Raw genomic sequence first — 20,138 nt, forward strand, 5'->3', positions numbered from 1 at the left:
CTCCAGCCTTGGCCTTACCACTGCTGGCCTTTGGGACCCTGGACAAGTCCCTTAAGCCTCCTGAGGGCAGCTTTTTCTTTTTGTAACAGTCCCCATTTGTGTATTTTATGAGTCTGTGTCCAAAGGCTGAGCTGACACTTGCTGGGATGTGCCGCCCAGCGGGCCTGGTGTGCAGCAGAAGGCGGGAGAGCCTTGGAGCCACAACAACCTTAGCTGGGCTCAGCTCTGCCAGATGGCAGTGGAACCAGGTGGGAAAAGTCACTTCCTCCTCTGAGGCCTAAGACTTTCCATTTGCAAAATCAGGGAGAGCTTCTCTCCTACGTATAGTGTTGAGACTGTGTGTCTGGCCCTGGCCCTCGGGAGCCTGTGACCTGTGTGCCTGCCTCACCAGGTAGCCAGACTCCAGGATACACTCGATGGCTGTGGGAGGAGCAGGACACCACTGTGAGCCTCTCATGGCCCAGAAGCTGCCTGTAGGGGCAGGAGGCACTCTGTGAAGCATGCCCACCTTGGCTATTGCTCCCTATATGACTTAATACACATCCGCCGAGTGTTAAGGAACATGTGGAGCTGCAGCGGCTCCCTGCAGTGGAGAGGCTGTTCTTTCCCCTGCTGTTTCCTAACCCTGCGTGTTGCCCGTTTAGGTCCCCACTGCACCTGCACCGCAGCCGTGTGCGGTGGAGGGATCCCACGCAGACAGTCTTCTCTGCGAATCTCAGGACTGGATCCACCTGTCAGATGCTATGAGGAAGAACCAGTGGTTCTGGACGTCCTTATTTCAAGGCTGATCACACCTTTTCTTGTTTACCTACGAAGAAAAGAGATACAACCTGTTCACCCTGCTTGAACAGAAGCTATGTAAGGAGAGCTGCTGCGGAGCGTCAGCACGGACTCCTGGGACCCCAAGGCCATCTGCCAGCGCACAACAGGGGCCAGCTGTGCGTGAAAAGCAGCCCGAGCCCAGCCAGCCCATCTGTCCTGTGGATCCTGAGCAGAGGGGGCTTGGCAGCAGGGGCTGGGCTGCACCCCGACGTGCACTCTTCTGGACGTTAAAACTAGTACATGTTCCCTCCACTTCCCTCCTTAGTAGAAACAGCATGTGGGTTGGGTGCCTGCTCCCAAGTCCCACAGAGAGGCCAAGGCCCTTCCACGCTTTATCAGCTCACACTCGGGAACAGCTGGACCCGCCAGCCGTATCCTGCACGGCTGATGGGAAAAGGGTCTTTGTTGCATCTGGCAGTGTTAAAAAGGATGATACCAAAAAGCGACATGAAATGGTCTGGTTCATTCTGCTGTTTGGAGAGCATTCTTCAGAGAGCGCGTCTGGGTGGGCTCACTTGGACCCCATACTGCTCAAAATCTGACACTCGAAGGGGAACCGAGGGATAATTCCTCCCTAAACCCAGGAGGCCCTGCTCTACCCTAGCATTAGAAAATACTCTGTTATCTCTCTTTAAACATAAAGCCTTTTATGTTTAGATATTTAATTAGCTGGAATCTATTTTTATGCATAGTGTGATCCAGAAATTGCTCTTTTCACCCTTCAGAACAGCAGCCAGCAGCTCTCAGTCTCTGAAGCAGCAACTCTTCCCCTAGCTGATTCCTCTCGGGCCCTACACTGTCCCCACTGTGGGGTTTCTCTCCCCTCTCCTGACTCGCTGACTTGCAGACATGTCACTGTCCCAAGCTTCAGGTGAGGCTTTGAACCCAGAGGGCACATCCGCTTCCTTGTCGTGAAGATTCTTGGGGGTTCCTGGGCATTTACCATCAGCCCTATCCACAAGAAACACTCTGGGGGTCTGGCCTGTCAGGTTGGGGCCACCTTAGCACAGGGGACGGATATCCCCACATCAGCTCCTTCCCTGGGAGCACAGCACGGTTCTCTCCTCAGACCTGTCCCCTCTTTCAGGGAAGTTTTACCCTGCTGTCCACATGAGCCCTGAACTGCTCGTCAGGGGCTCCCAGAGATTCGCCAGGTTTTGTGGCAGCTGCATTGGGAAGGGCGTGCTAAGGGGAGCACCCGTCTGGCACGAGAGTCTTCGCTGTTCAGTCCAACCCTTCTTTAGCGGAGGCAAAGTTGCAATTATTTCCCTCCTTGTGCCATCCTTTCTTCTCTGTCCTCTTCTGCGCTGGTCTCAGAAGGAACTCCAGGCTTCTTCTTCCCACTAGTTGTGTCTGTGCCTGCCGTGCCTTCAGCCCATGAGTAGGAGTCCTTTATCGTATGTTTTCAATTTCTAACAATTCTGATCAGCCCATTCCCTTTTTCATGGACGCAGGGCCCTCTATTCCCTTTCTGATCCCTGTACTAACATTTCCACAGAGGCAGACAGGGCCCCAAGATGCAGTTTCCCCAAGTGCAGGTGAGGCCCAGACTGACTGGAGCTGGTGAAGCTCCCCTCCCAGGTGACAGCCGGTGCGGGGTGGGCAGGTCCTGTCTGTGTCCCTGGCATTGGCCGTGGCCTTGCCCTCTGCACCAGGGTTGGCGGCAGCCCACCTGCTCTCCAGCTCCCTTACCTTACTGCAAGAGAGATCTGCTTGCCTCTCCTCCACACCACATCTTGCCATACACATTTCAGCGTTATAAATTACATTTCAGTGATGTAAATTACGTGCTTTTATTGTTTAACAAATCCTTACCCGTCCTGCTCAGCATTCTTTCTGCTGTCAGCAAGTTCTCTTTTTAGGGTACTAACCTGCCCCACAGGGTTTTAATTTTAAGATCTCATGTTTTCTGGAGTATTTTAGGATTTGAGCAGATACTGGCAAAAATAGACACATTTTCATTGAAAAAAAACAAAACCTTTTGTTCTTCAACAAAGTTTCGTAGACATAACTTTTCTTTCTCAGATCTGTGAGTACAGAGCAGGTGTCGCCTAGAATTTGGTCCTGTGTCCTGCAAGGACTCCTTTCATAGGTGTTTTTCCCGCTCATCTCCCGTGTTGGGCAGACTCTCTCTCTCTCTCTCTCTCTCTCTCTCTCTCTCTCTCTCTCTCTCTCGGACAGTCTTGCAGAGGCCCCTGTGTTAGCCTCTTTCTACTTTTTCGGTTGTATTCAGGTTTCGTGTTTCCCCAGACTGGACACAGGGGGCTGACCAGGCCCTGTTTTCTCACTTGCATGTGGCCATGAACTCTCAGGCAGATCTCAAACTGAAGGCCTAGTGTGGTGGCCTGGTCCTCTGCGGGTGGGGGAGGGACATAGCCGGGCCCCTCCCAGGTGGGGTACTCAGGTCCCTGTGCCAGAGGGCTGAGGCCAGGTGGCACCCGGCCTCCTTTCTGAGCAGCAGCTACTCCTCCCTGGTTTCCTGGTGCTGGGCCTGAGCACCCTTCACACACCTGTTCCCAAGCTCACTCAGTGCCACTGGCACCCCTGCCCATTTTCACCAGGTCTCGGCAACCGTGACAACACTGTCACCTGGGGATTTGCTCCTGGGCTGTCGCTATGCCCCAGGATTCATTCTGCTCACAAGGATGTGAGAAGGGAACTCTGGGGTTGTCCCCCCAGAGGGCTGTCCCTCCATCTGAGAGGGCAGCAGTGGCGTCTGTGCTGGCCAGGACCACTGGTCTCAGCAGGGAGCGCCCGTGAACACTGGCTCCCCGCAGACCAGGCACGCCAGCCCCACCTTCACAGACCTCCGGAAGGAGAACATTATGATGCCCATTTACAGACGAGCTAATGGCAATTCCAGGAGAGGAGCAGGTACCCACCCCACTCGCGGCAGCGCACCTGGCAGAGGGGGTGCCCGGGCCGAGCTGTGGGGTCCTGGCACGCACACTGTCAGCCCAGCTGTTTTAAAACCACAGGAGAAAGGTGGGAAATCAGTACGGGGCAATGTCAAGGCTGCCTGAGTGGTGCCCTTCTTTATACTTCTCATTCTCTAGAACAAAGGTTTACTTTTATAAAAAAACAAAAAAATCTAAGTGATGGTGACCAGTCTGCCTCACAAGAAACAGACTATTCAAACTGGTAAAGACTTCAGGAAGCCAACGGATCGGACCCTTCTGTTCTAAAGAGGAGGAAGCCAAAACCCAGACAGGCACGTGCCTTGCCCACAGCACACACCTGGGAGCAGAGCACAGTGGCGCCTGGGGCTCTGGGCACTGGAGTCCAGTGCTCATTAGCACTGAGTTCCAGGGGAGCTTTCTGGGCAGCGCACAGCTGCACCCCGCACACAGCTCCTCCCCATCTGCTGGCGACATCACCCGGCCATTCAGGCGTCTTCCGGGCTCGTTGACACAGGCACATTCTCACACTGTCAGTGCTGGCCTGGCCTTGTGGGGTGACGTGATCCCAGTGCTAACAGAGACCTGAACGGTGGAAGCAAAGCACTGGATCACAGTGCACTGGCCTGCTCACTTGCACTCTCCATGGCAGCCTTGAGAACCCTCCCTCACAAGCCTCCCTGAGTCAGGATGGGGCAGTAGAAGGCAGGCAGGCGGATATATTTGAGGTGTTTATTGTTCAGACACTTGAATTTTAGTTTTTATTTTCTACAAATATAAAAATGATCAACTATTTCAGATTATCTGTATGTCAGTATATCTGGATTATTCTGGCTACAGGAGACAGAAAACCTAAGTCATTTACCTACTGGTGTAACTCCAGTCTGAGGGCAGAGCTCACGTCAGGCATGGCGGGACCGGGATCCAGCTTCTCCGTCTTGGCTCCAAAGGGGATCCTTACACAGAAAGCCCCGTTGTCAGGGCGCTGCCCCCTGTCTGCCAGGGGCTGCCCAGCTGCTCTCCTGCGGCTGTTGGCCTGATGGTGGCAAGTTAACAATCAAAAAGTAAACACAAAACAAATGGAAGAATAATACAAATGCAAGATGGAAAAATAGAGAAAACAAGGGCAATCGGCCCTGCTGGAGCCGGACGTGGCCTCCGACATGGAGCTGAGCCCCAAGGGACAAATGACACCAGCCCTCTTGTAGAGGCGGTGGGTCAGGCCGAGGGGAGGGCCCAGGGGCAGGGGCCAGGTTTCTGTCCCCTCGTTTTGTTCACGGCAACTTGGAACAGAAGTCTATTAAGTAAGCACATCTGTCTGAGACCAGATTTTCTTTCTGAAGTCTCCACAGTATTTTCATTATACAGCAGTGAGAAAACGCCCTTTCAGAGAGAAGGCTGAGTGTCCTGAGAACATTTTCTGTAAAGTCATCCCAGGCCTGCCCTCTGGAGGCATAATGACGTGCTTAAAATACACTCGGTAAAACCCTCTGGCTAAAATGTAAGACTTTCCAACACATATACATTAGAGAAAAGCAAAATCTCCACTTAATGCTTATTTTGACTTTCTGCCCAGGATCAACTGCGAAAGCACTTCTGTTGGGAAGGGTAGTTCAGCCCAAATCCAGCTGGCTTTAGAAACAGAGAATTTTGAGGGGAAGACCCAGAAAACAGACAGCGACGGGCATGTGAGCGTGTGCACATCTGCACACAAGGCAACTGGGGCAAAGCTGGTCCCAAGGTGGTCCCACGCCCAGGACAAGCAGCCTCCGCCCAAAGGATGATGCTGTCCACGGAGGCCAGGGTGCCGGGGATGCCAGGCAGCAGGGAGGGTCGTGCCCACCACAAGCCCCCCGTCTCCGCAGTTCTTAATGCAAAGGCCAGGCTGTGCCGAGCGCTCTGTGTGCAGGGCCGACGGGGCTGGGCTTGTGCAGTCTGGAAGGCAGCTTCCCCTCTGGTTTGCCAGCAGGCCCTGAGCACAAGGCGCTTTTCTGTGCCCTGCCTGTGGTAACTGCCAGGGCGTCATTCTTCCTCTGCCTTCTCCTTTTAAATCCCCCTCAGACCCGAACCCCCATTACCGTCTACTGTCACTTGCTCTCTGCGCTCAGCCCCTAGGTCCTCACACTGCTCTCCCCTCCAGAGAGACACAGACAGGCTCAAGGACCCAAAGGAGCCAGAACCTGACCAAGCGGAGGTGTTAAAGACCACGGCCAGCCTCCTCCTCCCGGGACAGGGTGGCCTTAACTGTGCCGTGACTTCCTGGGAAGGAGCAGCTCAGCCTCTCACTCATGGGGACCAGAGTGACAGGCTGCCACATGTCACCCGGTGGTAGTGGTGAGGGTGTCTGTGCAGCACAGCTCTGTGCCCATGGCTGTCCTGCACATCACTTGTCCCTTTGCTGCCTGGCCAGCGCCACCCTCAAAGTGTCGGTGCCCAGGCGCAGGGCCTGCAGGCAGGACAGGGCTTGCTGGGCTGTGGCCGGGTCCTGGTAGTGCAGGAAGGCCCTGCGCTGTGGCCCCTGCCAGGTGAGCCGTAGGGGGGCCACCCCGAGTTCTCGGAGCTCCTTCTTTAGATCACTCACTCGGGCATCCCGGGGCAGGTTCCCGACATAGACATCAGCTGTAAGCAGGGCACCCTCCCCCTGCAGGGAGCCACGGGCTGTTCCCATGGCACTTGCTTCTGGCCCAGGCCCATCTGGTGGTCTTCTTGGAAGAGCTCTCTGGTGGCTGCCGGGTTCTAGAAGGTGCCGGGGCTCATCCTGAAGGGTGACATCCTTCCCAGCCCGCTTCTCTCGTTCACGCAGCCTCCTCAGTATAGGAATTTTCTCCATCATCTCACAGCTGATCTGGAAAGGAAAGCAGTTCCAGCTACCCTTGGGAGGTCCAGAGGCACAGCGCCACGGCAGGGCACCTGCCACCCACACTCTCTCCAGACCTCGTGACTGTCTGCCATGCTGCACCGATAGACTGGATGTCACTTAATCATTTAACTTGGCCCTTGGGGACGTGGGACCCCCCACAGTCTTAAACAGTAGATGTCACCAACCCATGGCTCTCAGCCCACTGGTCCAACTTAAGAGAAACGTGGACTCAGCAGAGCCCTCTGGTCATCTGCCCACAGCCACAGCCGCTACAGTAGAAAAGCGAAGCGGGGACTCCTAGGCAAAGCCTCCTGCCAGAGGAGGCCCTGACGGCCACTAGCACTGGCGTTGTGTCATCGGTCCAGTTTCCTTCATTAAGGAGTAACAAGCTACCCAGAGACAGGCGTGCACTCTGGCCCCTGGAGTCCACATGGCCTCCTTGGTAGTCAGCAAAGATGCGATCACCCTACCCTCACGGGGAACACAGCATGGGGGTGAGAAGATGCGTGGGTGGCCCTCTGCGTGGTCCCTCGGCTGTGGCTCCATGGTAAGGAGCACAGGCTCGTGGGAGCCCAGGGCCACATGTCTAGACACCAGCGTACAAGCTGGCCTCTCCAAAGTATTCTTAAAACACACCTTTCCCCTCCATCTGTCTCATTCCAGCTCTCCAGAAAAAAGTAAAACAGTGAGGCAGGTATCTGCCAGTCAGGCCCAGCTCACCAGCTCACCTGCGCCCTTGGTGACAGACCTGGCCTCCCCTGCAGAGTCCACCCTGCTGCTGTTTTCTAGGTGCTCACGTGGGTCTAGCAGGCAGCCACAGGTCTTGACAGGGAGTTTTGTTTCTCTCTTGTCAGTGATTTATGGGACAGCACCCTGCTCAGGAGTAAGCTCGGCCTTGGTGCTCATGCCCGGGGAGGACATTGGACTGTGGTTGTGGCTCCTGACACTAGCAGGTCAGTGACGTCAGCCACCTTCAGTCTGCTCAGAGCTGAGGCTTCCAGGCAAGTGGCTGTTGACCCACAAGCGGCCACTGGCAGAGAGGATGCCTGTCCCTGGGGGTTCAGATCACCTGAGCTGGAGAAACTGCCCAGGGGTTCAGGGTCATGTCCAGCTTCAGTGCCTAGGTCCCTGGCATGCACTGGGGGTTCAGGGAGTTGTTTTTTGGATGAGGTGACTGGAGGAGGAGGAGGGGCAGCACTGTGCACCCTGTGGCTTGGAGTTCTGTGGGTCACTGGGTGAGGCAAGTATCTCGAGATGGACAGGCCCACAGGGACAAAGGAGGTGATGTACCTTTCAGAAGGGGGAAGGGAAGGTGGGGCCTCTCACTCTTCCTGCCGGGACATTTTCAACAAGGGTGCAGGCAGCCCAGCCCCAGCCTTCCCAGCCTGCCCTGCTGAGGGGAGACTGCAGACGTGTGTCAGCTGCCTGGAGGCTTCTGGGTGGCACCTGTGCAGTCTCGGGCAGCATGGTGGGCAGGACCTAAGGGCCTGAGGGCCAGGTCTGTGTGTCTCTGTCCTCTTCCACTGAGAGGCAGTCAAGGACCCGCCAGGGCACCACATGGCACCCTTGGCCACAGGCGATGTGTGCAGGACCACACCTTGGCTCAGTGAGAACCCGGAAGGACTGTCGTGATGATTCTGGCAGCAGCATGGGGAAAGAAGAGCAGTGTCCGGCGTCCAGGCAGATCTTCCACTTGCTGACACCCTGGCTCAGCTTTGTGATAAGGAAGGTGTGTGCTAAGCATTTTATACACTCTGCCTACATCATCCCCACAGGCCAGGCCTGGCCTGTCCACATTACAGACAAACTGGGGCCTGGCAAGCATGCTGGGGTCACAGCAGAGCCACCAGGTAGTGAAACCACACCTGCCAAGCCCAGCAGCACAGGCACAGCCCCTGGGCAGTCTCAAAGCCATGAGGCTCACACTGAGGAAAGGCCACCTGGACCAAATGACTCTGAAGGAGACCCAGGGGACACGCTGTGTGAGGTAGCTGTGACCAGCCAGCCAGTTTCTACTGCCAGGCTAGGAGCTTGGGCAGGACTTTCACTTTTGAAAAAGGTGGGATGAAAGCCAGAGAATCAGATGCCAAACAACCACTGTGGTAACGATGAACAGAGCCCGTGACACCCTGTGCTGATCCCACGGTCTCCACCTGGGAGACCAGGTGTTAACAGAGATGATCTTCCAGACGTTCCAGTCTGCTGGGTGAGAGGCAAGTCTAGGATTCTGATACCTATATGGTAATCAGTCTATCACTAAAATATCATGGAAACACATCAGTATTTGCCAAAAAATCAATTTGAAACAATATCATAACCCAGCACTGAACTATCCTCTTTCCTCACCCTAAATCTTTATTGGAATTTAGAGATATTTTTTCTTTCCCAGGAAATATGCATAAAAAATTCACTTTGGCTGCACAGATAGGAAGGCCAGAACAGAAACGCCAGGGCCTGGGGACTCACTGGCATCACATGATCCACAGGAAGGGACGAGAAGTGGGAGGCAGAACCCAAAACAACAGGCCCCAAATGGGAAATGGGCCTTCAACGTTTCAGACTCTTGCAGAGGCCTCATGGACGACGCCCTCTTCCTGGAGGGTCTCGGTGGGCAATGAGGCCCCAAGGCCCTGCACACACACAGGGTGGAGAGAAAACAACTCTTACAACTGACACACTGGGCTCGGCACACACAGCACAGTGGTTACGGCGCCAGCCACATACACCAAGGCTGCGGGTTTGAATCCAGCCTGGGCTAACTAAACAACAATGACAACTACAATAAAACATAGCTGGGTATTGTAATGGGCGCCTGTAGTCCCAGCTACTTGGGAGGCTGAGGCAAGAGAATCATTTGCGCCCAAGAGTTTGAGGTTGTTGTGAGCTGTGATGCCACGACACTCTACCAAGGGTGACACAGTGAGACTCTGTCTCAAAACAAACAAACTAACTGACAAACTGTCAGTTTTGAGGCATTAGCCCCCTCACCATGGAGTCACTCTTGCCACCTGTGGAGGTAGATCTGGAGCCCAGCTGCTCATCAGAACCCCAGAGGTCCCTGATGCGAATCCCAGGACTGCCTGGAGGCTGTGATTCAGGAGCAGAGCTGCTCAAAGTCTCCCCAGTGATTCCAAGCTGCAGCCACTCCAGGACTGAGCAGCTGCCCTCAGAGACCCTATGGAAGAGGAGCTTGGCTCCAGGCCACACTCACCTTGGACCAGATGATCCCTGTCGGCTTTGGGCGCTCACAGCCGGTGGCGATGACCCTGGTTGGAGTGAGGATGTAGTCCACCGTGAGGTCATGATCCTCCAGGAGCGTGTCAGGAATGTCCATGACCTGGTCCAACAGAAGGGGGTAAAGGGGCTGCTCTGCTCGGCCAAGCACAAGGCCGGTTACAGAAGAACCCCCAAGTCCACTCTGGGACTGAGACTTGGCTGCTGCATCACTAGCAAGCCCAGCCCTCGCCTGTCAACATGACTCAGGGTACCGCACGGTGCCCAGACAGACAAGTCTCTCCCCTCGTGGTCTCAGAGGAGCCTGGCAGTGCTCAGCCCGTTCACAGGAAGCACCTGGCAGTCGTGGACGATGGTGACCACTGGCGTCTCCTTGCGGACAGCTCCCATGGACACCATCATGGCATATTCGAGATCAGCATAACCTTCTCCCTTCCCGATTCTCCAGCCTAAGAGACAACATCGAGAATGAAGACCCTGTGGGTTTGGGGCATCTCCTGCCATGAGGTCACAGTGGAACCCCAAATCCCTGGCTTGTCTGCAGCACCCCCAAGCACCTCAAATGCACTTTCAGCTGTTAAGTGGGAATAACAGCTCTGAAAATGTACAGAAATTAAAACGCAATGATGTGAACACTGAATCTTTTAAACATGTCACAAAGGGGAACTGAAGTCGCATTTGTGCAGCTTTATGTCAGCTAACTCACACTCAAAAGTAATAAAAGAGCAGTTTTTAAAAAGACCTAAAAGCAAAGTATTTTTAATCTATTTACCTTAGAGGGAAACAAAAGCTCTCACTGAGGACACAGGAGGACACAGCCCTGCCACTTAAAAGCACTGACTAGTTACCCAGTCTGTCCCATAGCTCTCGGGGTGACAGTGTGGGCAGGACTCATGCCACTGTGCAAACTCCTGGATGGAAGCCAAAGGGTCACCTGAACCCCAGGAGAAGCTGAGACCAAGCAGCACCCCAGATCCCAGCAGGAACCCCCATAGTCCTCTCAGCAGGGTAAAGGGGCTGCTGGGCCACAGCTGTGGGGGCTGCTCAGAAACTTTGCCTTCCATGGGCCACCCGCAGTACCATTCCCAGCAGTGCCCGCCTGACGGCTAATATGTTCTCCTGAGACTCAGATGGCCGTGCAACTTTGACAATTAAGAACCTCCAACTGTGCACGCAAAGACGGGACAGAGATAGCAAAGGACACAAACAGGTCACAGAATGAGACAGCAGATCCTAGTGAGCACACCAGGAATGCTCATTTCCCTCTTAAATGCAGCCAGCCGCAGGGAAGCGAGACACTGCTATCACTCTGACTGCCACTCCTCCAAGGGCGGCAATTGCAGCCAGGGACGGGGGTCAGGACCAAGGCGGGGCACAGGCTGCTGGGGACCACACGTAAGCAGCCTCTGCTGCGTAGTCTGGCACCATCCCTCCAGGTCTGAAATCCATCCTTCTGTACTCAACTCCCTCCTAGAATTTTCCTCTGGGCAGCCTCAGAGGCCCCTGGACACCTGACAGAGAACACATCACTCTAGCATCATCTGTCAGGGAAGAGACCAAACCGAACTCTTGAAATAACTAGTGGTGTATGCGTCCATCCTGAGGGCTGGGTGAGTGGGTGAGTCGCTGTGGCACAGTCTCCAGGGACACCGGGTAGCTCTTAGCATGAGCTAAGCAGCTGTGTGCTGCCCTCCCCTCTGTGACTGTCGGGAGAGCATGTGTATAAAATCCCTGCCTACAACACAGCGACACTGTGTGCCACACGTGTTCTAGCACCATATGTCCATGCTGGAACTGCTAAGCTGGCGTCTGGGGACAGGGCTGGGGAAGCCCACAGTGGGCCTTCAGTGCCAGCCAGTTCTCTACACAGACACACGGCGGATGGTGACTTCACTGTTTGCACAGGGGCTACTGAGTGGGACATTTCAAAAAACCTGCTTTCTTCTGTGTATCTCTTTGAACTAAAAAGGAAACTCCCAATGATCCTTTTCAAGAGAAGACCTCTGCTAACATCGCATAGCCAAGAGACCAGGCCAAACCCTGTCACCTGGCCTGAGGGCCAGGCTAAGTGGACACACTGCTCCTTCTGCCCGAGAGCCCTTACAAGCCGTCTATCTCCACTGTGTCTGGGGTACAGGGGCTGGCCCCGAGGCCACCTGTGAAGTAACACCCTACCCCAGACTGGGGGCTGAGGGGTCCTTCCTCTGACCCCCACTTCTGCTGGTCCTGACTCGTCTGCAGCTCTGAGCACATCCTAGCACTGTCCAGCTCCTGCACATGCCCCCAGCTACAGCACACAGGGAACATGGACTTGTCAATGCCAGTCCCTGACGGCACAGAAGCAGCACTGCAACTGGGGTACACAAAGCCAAGAATAAAGAAAGACACCCCCACATGCCAGCTCAGGGATGCCTGGGAACGAGGGCAGGCAGCAGGTGGGACAGGAGGGCTAGCAGGGGATGCCCGCTCTCAAGGGCCCCCTGGCTGTGTCTCCAGAGAGCAGTCTGCATCACCTGCTACATCTCGGGGACACAGCATGTTGGTCAGGAGGCTGCGGCTGCATAATGAGAACAAAGTTTAGAACTTGATGTGACTTGATGTGCCTCCCCACCAAGCCTCTCCAACACCAGCTGTTACTGACATGCCACAAATATATTCAGCTCCATTTCCAGTTAAGAACAGAGAGAAAATCTGTCACTGCCGGAGAGAGTTGTATCACTCGATTTTTCCTGTAAAGATGCTGAGCTGGGGCCTGGAGGGGGTGGGAGGAGTTGAAGTTTGCACAGGTACCTTCTGAGAAATGCAGGGGCTTTGGAAATGAGGCACGTGTCTGGGAAGCAGAAATGACAACCAAGGTTCAAAAGGCAGATGACAGCCTGCCCAGCAGGAGGGACGGCCCTTCAGGAGTGGTTGCCCCGGCTCAGAGTTCCTGTTCTGATCTTACCTTTCTCAGAAACAGCAACAGATCCCACCACCACCAGATCCACGAGGGCCGTGGAGTCCAAACCCATGGGAACGCTGTAGCTCCTCACACCCTACAGACAGAGAGAGGGACTCGATGGAGAACCTGCAACTGCTTCTTCACTTCTCAATTCACGACCAGAGCGTTCGGGGTCTGAATCAACCTCCTGGACCAAACCAACACAGGCACACACAGCACGGCGGACCTGGTGTTTCGGGAGAACCAGAGCTCCAGAAACCACTTTAGACTGTGTCACCCAGGATTTCCTTCCTGGGGACGTGGCCAGGGGAACTGAGAGCACAAATTCCCAGGCCAATGGGTTTATAATATTTAGCACATTGTTTTCTCCCATTAGGCAGACAGACAGCAGAGCAGTTAAAACCCAGGCAGGGGAGCTGCAGGGACCTGGGTTCAGACCCTCTTGGCTGCAGGGGGCTGGGCAGGTCGAAGCTCTCTGAGCCTCAGTTGCTTCACCTGCAAGGCAGGGGCACCACCCTTGCCTCACTAGAACGGTGTGGTGACCAAGTGAAGTGACAGAAGTTGTGCATTCAGCACATACGATGTGGTCAGTAAATGCTGGCACAGATTTATTCAATATAAAACACTGGAGGCCTTTATCTTCATCTACAACACATCACTTCCAAAAAGTTACTTATTTAACTAAAATGCACCAAAAGAATATCCACCTATGCTACCTACTGGAGGCCTGGGTTTAGGACAGGCAGGCCGAGCAGGTGCATGGCTCTGTGATTCTTATAAACGATTTACGAGTAAATCCAGGGAAAAAGTTGCTTCGCCCCATATCCACAGCAGCCGATCATCCCATGTGCTACTGGGCCTCCTGCCAGCACAGGGACAGGACGAGCCCACACAGGTCAGTGCACAAGGTTACCTGGGGTCTCCCAGGAGTCACAGCACAGTTGTTGGCCCATGCCTGCCCACGGGAACGCCTGTGTTCTCAATCTCGCAGTGGCCATGGGGCTGGTACCCACTGACTACAGGGGGCCTGTGGTTTGCACTCAGGAACAGACTATGGGCTCACAGCTTTTCTTTCTCTCTTAAGAACAAAGTTGCCAAACACTTTAGTAATGTCTCTCTGCTCATCTGGCTGTGCTGACGTAACTCCACGATGTTACTGTACGCTATTCTAACGCATGAGACGTTTCAGCAGAGATCTTTCCTCGGTGAATGACACGCACCTGAGAGGTGGCACATTTTCTCAAGGTGTCTTTAGTTGCCCCGGGGGGTGGTGTGATCTTATTAAACAGCCCCGTTCTCAGTCGTGGCGTTGGAACCAACAACGTTTTTCTACTCTATTAGACAAAAGATAATCAATAAGTTACATGATTCAGTTTTTACCCAGGACTTCCTTATATACGTTTTTACCATTTCGGGAAGGGAAGCAAGTTGCTGCCTTCTGCATTTTCTTGGTATGTGCCCAGGAAATTATTTGTTTGCAAACTTAATTGAAAATGTATGTGGGTGAAATTTACTTAAAACTACTTGCATCCCCTCGCGATGAAGAGGTGGGTGAATCTTGCTGATTGTACTTTATTACTTTCTATTCAGAATTATTACAGGTAAAAATCCATAATGCAGCCCGGTCTGGGCAGAGGAACAATGGTTATTTTACCTGCTTCCCAGGGATTCTTAAACCCCCTGAGGTTTCCCCAAACCACTGAGAAGCCTGTGAGTGCCAGAGGACAGCTGCACTCTTCAGCACACTTGCTTCAGCTGGCGACATGGGACATCTCCTGTTTTGGCTCCCACTGCTCAACCCCAGAACACCACAGGTTCTGCCTGGGTTCCTCTCCCCGTGCTGGTGCCTAACCGTCCTCTATCCATAAACAGGGAAACATTTGGGACTTCTAACTGAATGCCAAACAACTTGGACTGTTCTTAGAAAAAAACCACAAGGTCACATCCTGTGTTGGAGGGGTCAGAAGCACCGACTTTCTGAATGAAGGATGGCACACCTTGACCAGCCACCTGGAGAAGTTTCCCCTTGCGGCCAGGTCTGGGCTCAGGGAAGCAGAATTACCTGCAGGGCCAGCAATCGAACGCCTTCCAGCGGCTTATCAGGGTCCACTTTAACTTCCTGCGCTCTGGCAAAAACTTCTAGGTCTTTGATGTTTTGGCAAGCCAGATAAGACCCCTAGTTAGGCAAACGGACAGAGGTGCACTTACTTCAAGGACGAAGAAGCGGGCGTTTTTCTGGGGAGCATCAGGATTTACTTTAATAGTTCTGGCCATTTGGAAGGCCTGCAAGCGCAGGAGGTGCTCGGCAGCACGAGGGGCACCCTGTTTTAAACGCAATCACGGGTTATAGACAGGGCAAGAGGCTCTCGGGCTGAATGCCGTCAAGCAGCTTGGCTCAGAATCTCACCCCGACAGGAAAGGGGCACAAATTCTAAGATGGGAACTGAGAGTCACCCACAGAAACACCTAAGAACGTTGTCGGGGTAGAAAGGGAATTGAAAAAAAAGTAGCCAAGCCCCAGTTTAGTGTTTGCTGAAACAAAACCTATATTCCAAAAAGAACGAAGTGTTGAATACAAAGTCTGATGAATTTCCACAAAGCGAGCACAGCACTGAAATCAAGAAATAGCACAGCCGAGGAGCCCTGCCCACCCTCCACAATTCTGCACGTCCCTCATCCTTCCACCTATATTTCTCGCTCCTCTCCTTAAAGGAGAGCTTTTCAAAGGGACAGGACAAGCTTGGGACTGGCTCAGTGGAGGAGCAGAGACGGGCTGCGGTTTACCGTGCAGGGAAAGCCCAGTCAAGCCTGAGGATGGGCAACAAGTGGCCAAAGGTACATTTGGAAAAGGGCTTTCTTCTCTTTCTCTTGGAAAACCCGCACGCTGAAGATTATACACCGTGACACTGTCCCCTCCAGGCAAGCCCTTCTCTGTCAAGAGTCTTATAAACAGGCATCCTTGCTCATCTCGCCTTTGAGCAGCTGGGCAACTGAGGCCCAGAGCGTGCAGAGACCAGCAGGTGCTCATTCCCTTCTGGAGGCGCCACAGTGGGGCTTCCCTCTCAGAGCACGATCACTCCACACTGGACTCCGGGACGGCCAACATGGGGAAAGGCATGCTTCCAGCAGGGATAAATATTGAGTTTGTATCAAACAGAAAACGGTGGCCTTAGCACTACTTCCCTGGGAGGACATGAGCTACTCGCTCAGCACCAAGAAGCAGGAGGTCAGAATGAAGGGTGAGTTACTCAGCAAGGGATGTCTCTAATGGCTAAGGATGCCCTGGCCAGGTTTTGATCACACACCACTCCTCACTGTTCACAGAATTGTAATCCGCTGTGAAACAGGATGGGGACCAAATGAACTAAAGTTGTTCATTTAGGGATATCCTGTTTTCCTTTGAAGTAAACTCCAGGGGTGCCTTAGTACCTTAAAATTGGGAATCCTGTGATGGACAGGTCGGGGAAAGTCAGCTAAATTTTGAGATTCCATGTGGTCCCAAATTTGCTCACGAATGTCCTGTTTAGAGACACCTATCGAGACAAAGGGTTGTGACATATTAATACGATAAGAAGGAATTCCACAGTGCATGCAGTCTCCAACCACACCACACGCCCTCCACCCTCTATGCCAGTGTCTGTGACCAGGCCAGACCACAGCATGGAATACCGTGCTCATCTCTACACCACAAAATCAGGGTTAATGCTGTTTTACCCCATGGGAAACTATTCCAGTCCCAAAGCAGTAAATTAAATAACCCAAATGTTTACCCAGTTCTATTGGCCTTACAGCAGCAGGAGGAAATGCAAACCACGCTATGTAACCGAGCATTTCTAGAGCCCTCACCTGGACACGACAGTTCTGTTGAGCAGGGTGAAACTATAACCTGTCTACTCAGTCTTAATCTAACTCTGATCTATGATTAGTTGAATCTTGCTGTAAGTGAAATAAGCTTGTCTTAAAACTAAGTGACCTGTAAGCCAGTCAGCATTTTGGATTCCCAACTATAATTCCCTTTAGTAGGTAGAATCTTTAATTCTCTATTCAAGTTTCTAAATGCATCATTAGGCAACAAATACACTTTGCTTATTTGATGGGGGCAGCACAAAGCCTACGTTAACGATGCGTTCTATTGGGAGAAACATAAAAATTAGTTTCCCATTAAGTAGGAGAAACATAAAACCAGCACATCCAGAGGGATGTATTTTAAAATATTTACTGAAGTTTTGGTTTTGTTGGTCTGGGGATATTCCTGTACTGGTATAGAAGCTTATTTCAAATCGCTCTGTCTACCATGTGACATACTTTTCTAACATCACAGTATGTGGCCAGCACTGTGAATTATTAACCAAGGATTTCATGTGTGGAAATCCCACTCAGTGGTATACTCAGTATTGGTGACAGATGCAGTGTCCAAAAGCAACTTCAGTGAAAAGAAAGGGGGCACTGTTTAACCCAGGACATTGAAAGTCTCCACAGGGATAGGGGAGATGCTTAGAGGATGGGCAACCCTGCAGCTAGAAGGGAGAAGCTCAGTTCTTGTCAGAGAACCCAAACCACGTTCACCATGAGTAGATGCACCCAGATTATGAACCTGAGATTCTGCACACAGTGGTGGGCAGCCAGCTGGATTCCAACCTTTAGCTATTGATATACATTTCCCCTCCCACTGTGTATCAATGTTGTAAACTCCACATTCAGTTCTAAGGGCATAAGGGCTGCCCTGACTCCTGCATCCAAGGCCCCTCACAGCCAGGCCCTAGAGCCTCCCAAAGCCCATTCAGGACACTTCTGGTGCTTCTTGAACCACTTGAGACGTTAAAAGTGCAGATTCAGGGGAGCTTAGAAAGTGTATATCTCTAAAGATGAAGGCTGAGATTCCACTGCTGTCAGCCTGGGTAGGGCCACACCTCAGAGATACCAAGACTAAGCCTCACGGTTTCTAGCACTTGGCTTCTTCCTTCCGTCTGGGAGCCTGGCACACACTGGTCATCGTGACGACAAAGTTTCAGTTCCTGTTTCTATGGCAAACTCTTGCTCTCCAAGGCCTGGCTTCAGCTCCATGAAGTCTGTCCTCAGGATGAGTTGGGAGCTTCCCTCCACGCTGCTGACCCTCTGCTGATCCCTCCTGTCACTCTGTGTGCTGGCCAAGGGCCTGTGTGCAAAGGCCCAGCTGGCCATCTTAGCCTCATCTCCCATCACTCTTGACTTCAGATCCCCAAAGTGACTCATGCACTGTTGTTCCCTGGCCCCAACACACCTGCTTCCCTCCCTCTCCCTTCAGGTCTGGCTTAGATGCCACCTCCCCTAGGAAGCACTTCCTGAGTGCTCAGTCTCAGGCAGGTGCCCTATCTTTAGGGACCCAGAATACCTCTTTTTTTTTTTCAAATAAATCAATTACATTGGTACAATTATCATTATGTTTTACATGTTTCATTTTCACTAACAACTCAAAGGACCTAGAATATCCCCCAACATTGTGCAAGATACTGGGTGGGTCACAAGAAATGTAGAGATTGTGGTCCCTGACCTGAAGAATCACAGTAAGTGACTCCCATTTATAAACCAATGGGCTAACTGGTGAGGCAGGGTAGGGGGGTGTGAGAAATAAAAAGGCAGGTCCTTGCCCATGGAAGGTTATAAACACATGGGAAATGATTAGAGTAATAAAGAGAGACACATATTCACGTGTACAATGCCTCAATTCTGTTCTGTAATTGTCTGCTGCTCCTCCAGTGGGGCCTATCAGGTCAGCTTGCATCTCACTCACGCTTCTATCTCCAGCTCCAGCTCAGTCCTAGCCCAGGCAGGCATCTTCAAGGCTCACTGTTTACTATTACTGCTCCACTGCGCTATCGTCACCTGGTTCCTGTTCACACGCTGCGCATGTAGTGAGGGTGGGAGATCCGTTCGCTCGCAGTTGTGGTGCCCAGATTTAACAGACCGTGCACCCCTAGCATTAGTAGTATTGGGCCCATCTTTGCCAGGCAATTCCGCAATCACACATTATCCAGGCTCGTTCTTTTCCACTAGAGGGTGTTCTCCTGCAGGCCAGAGGCTCCTTAGTGCACACAGCAGGGCTTCGGACGGCGATCTACAACAGCATCTGCTGAGGCGACAGGGACTATGCACCCCTCGCGTATAGGTTAAACTGCCCTTCCATTCCTGCCCCTGCCACCAGCAGGAGCCTCCGTTTCGCCCGATCTCTAGGAGCCCACCGGATCCACCACGTGCACAGCAGATGGCCCTCCTGCTTCTTCCTCCTTATTAACGGTATTCTCCTTATGTCTTTACTGGGAATCTGAGTCCGAACCTGCCGCCCGCTCGACCCTGAACCCCGCACAGATCCCTCCAAACCCCTCGCTGGTCCCAGGACCCGCCCCGCGCCAGCCTCGCCAGCCCAATCGCGCCCCTCACCCGCCCTTGGCTCCATAGCGATGCCGTCACTGCGCGACGCCTTCCGGGGCGGAGTCTGGCGCACATTGACGTCACGACCCAGCGCTTGCGCACTGGCGGGGCCGGATGTCTCTCGATCGGTCGGGGGTACGCATGCGCGTGCGGTATGGCGGGCCAATTGCAGGGTACCCAGCTAGCGGTAGCTGGCTTCTCTCTCCCGTCTTTAGTCTGTACGTTGATCAAGTTCTCCCAGGCGTTTTGCCAAGCCGCGGGGTTACTGAAGTGAACAAGTTCTTGGCCCCTCAGATCCCATTGCGATTCAGATATATCCCGCCTCCTCCAGGAAGTGTCCTGATTGCTCTTGCAGAACGCGCTTCCCCGAGACTGCGGACACTTGGGTGCGCGCACTCAGCCCAGCGCTTCTTTAGTGTCAGGCAGATGGAGTGTCAGCCAGCCCAGGCCCTGCGTGACTCCTGTGCGGGTCGGAGGCCACCCTTCCAGAAGCACCCTTGAGATTCTTACCTTGAAGGACCGAGGCAGGCTGCATCTGCTCTTTTACAGCACTCGGTCTAAGAGCCAGCAACGCCTCCGGGAGACCTAGCTACACAGACAACCAAGTCTGTGCCCTCCCAGGCTCCAGTCTGGCGGGAAAGAAATGAGGACGGACAGTTTGGTTGATCATTCATTAAGATATGACATCTCCCCCCAACGCACATACAAATGGGGGGACCAGTCCACTAGAAACCACTCCCTTATGAGCACATGGTAAGTACGCAGAAACTGGTTGCTACCTTTAAAAATTACAGATTGTATGTCCAATTCGTCATTAAATCCTCACGACAAACTTGTGAAATAGAGAAAAGCATTTAATGCCTACTTTGCAGAAAATGAGGTTTGGGTGTTTGAGCTTAGCGCCTTAGAAGTCATATTGAAATATAATTTTCACAGCAGCCCTTAGAGGCTATCACCAAAGGTGTTCTACAGAGAA

General features: G+C 53.0%; 1 protein-coding gene across 2 annotated transcripts; it reads right to left on the reverse strand.

The window, feature by feature from the left end:
* Nucleotides 1-4,466: 4,466 nt before the first annotated feature.
* Nucleotides 4,467-19,227, reverse strand: MTHFSD (methenyltetrahydrofolate synthetase domain containing). Of its 2 annotated transcripts, none has more exons than XM_003800788.3 (8): nucleotides 19,172-19,205; nucleotides 16,184-16,287; nucleotides 14,817-14,930; nucleotides 13,975-14,088; nucleotides 12,758-12,848; nucleotides 10,150-10,262; nucleotides 9,791-9,916; nucleotides 4,467-6,564 (listed from the first exon to the last, which is right to left on the reverse strand). In XM_003800788.3, exons 1-8 carry the CDS (start codon nucleotides 19,185-19,187, stop codon nucleotides 6,103-6,105), a joined length of 1,140 nt encoding a protein of 379 aa, XP_003800836.1. In that variant the 5' UTR covers nucleotides 19,188-19,205; the 3' UTR covers nucleotides 4,467-6,102. The 2 variants fall into 2 exon arrangements, with proteins under 2 accessions (XP_003800836.1, XP_003800837.1); XM_003800789.3 differs by lacking the exon at nucleotides 14,817-14,930 and adding an exon at nucleotides 14,963-15,076 and having other exon boundaries at nucleotides 6,103-6,564; nucleotides 19,172-19,227.
* Nucleotides 19,228-20,138: the final 911 nt, after the last annotated feature.

This window comes from Otolemur garnettii, unplaced genomic scaffold (assembly GCF_000181295.1).
Source record: "Otolemur garnettii isolate 467f Iridium unplaced genomic scaffold, OtoGar3 scaffold00185, whole genome shotgun sequence".
Classification (NCBI taxonomy): domain Eukaryota; kingdom Metazoa; phylum Chordata; class Mammalia; order Primates; family Galagidae; genus Otolemur; species Otolemur garnettii.

Excerpts from the sequence above, each read along its gene's own strand:
- MTHFSD (XM_003800788.3), bottom strand. Across the intron at positions 12,849-13,974 it reads GAAAATGTGCCACCTCTCAG|GGTGTGAGGAGCTACAGCGT; the intron begins GTGCGTGTCATT and ends CTCTGTCTGTAG. Across the intron at positions 9,917-10,149 it reads CCATCGTCCACGACTGCCAG|GTCATGGACATTCCTGACAC; the intron begins GTGCTTCCTGTG and ends CTGTTGGACCAG.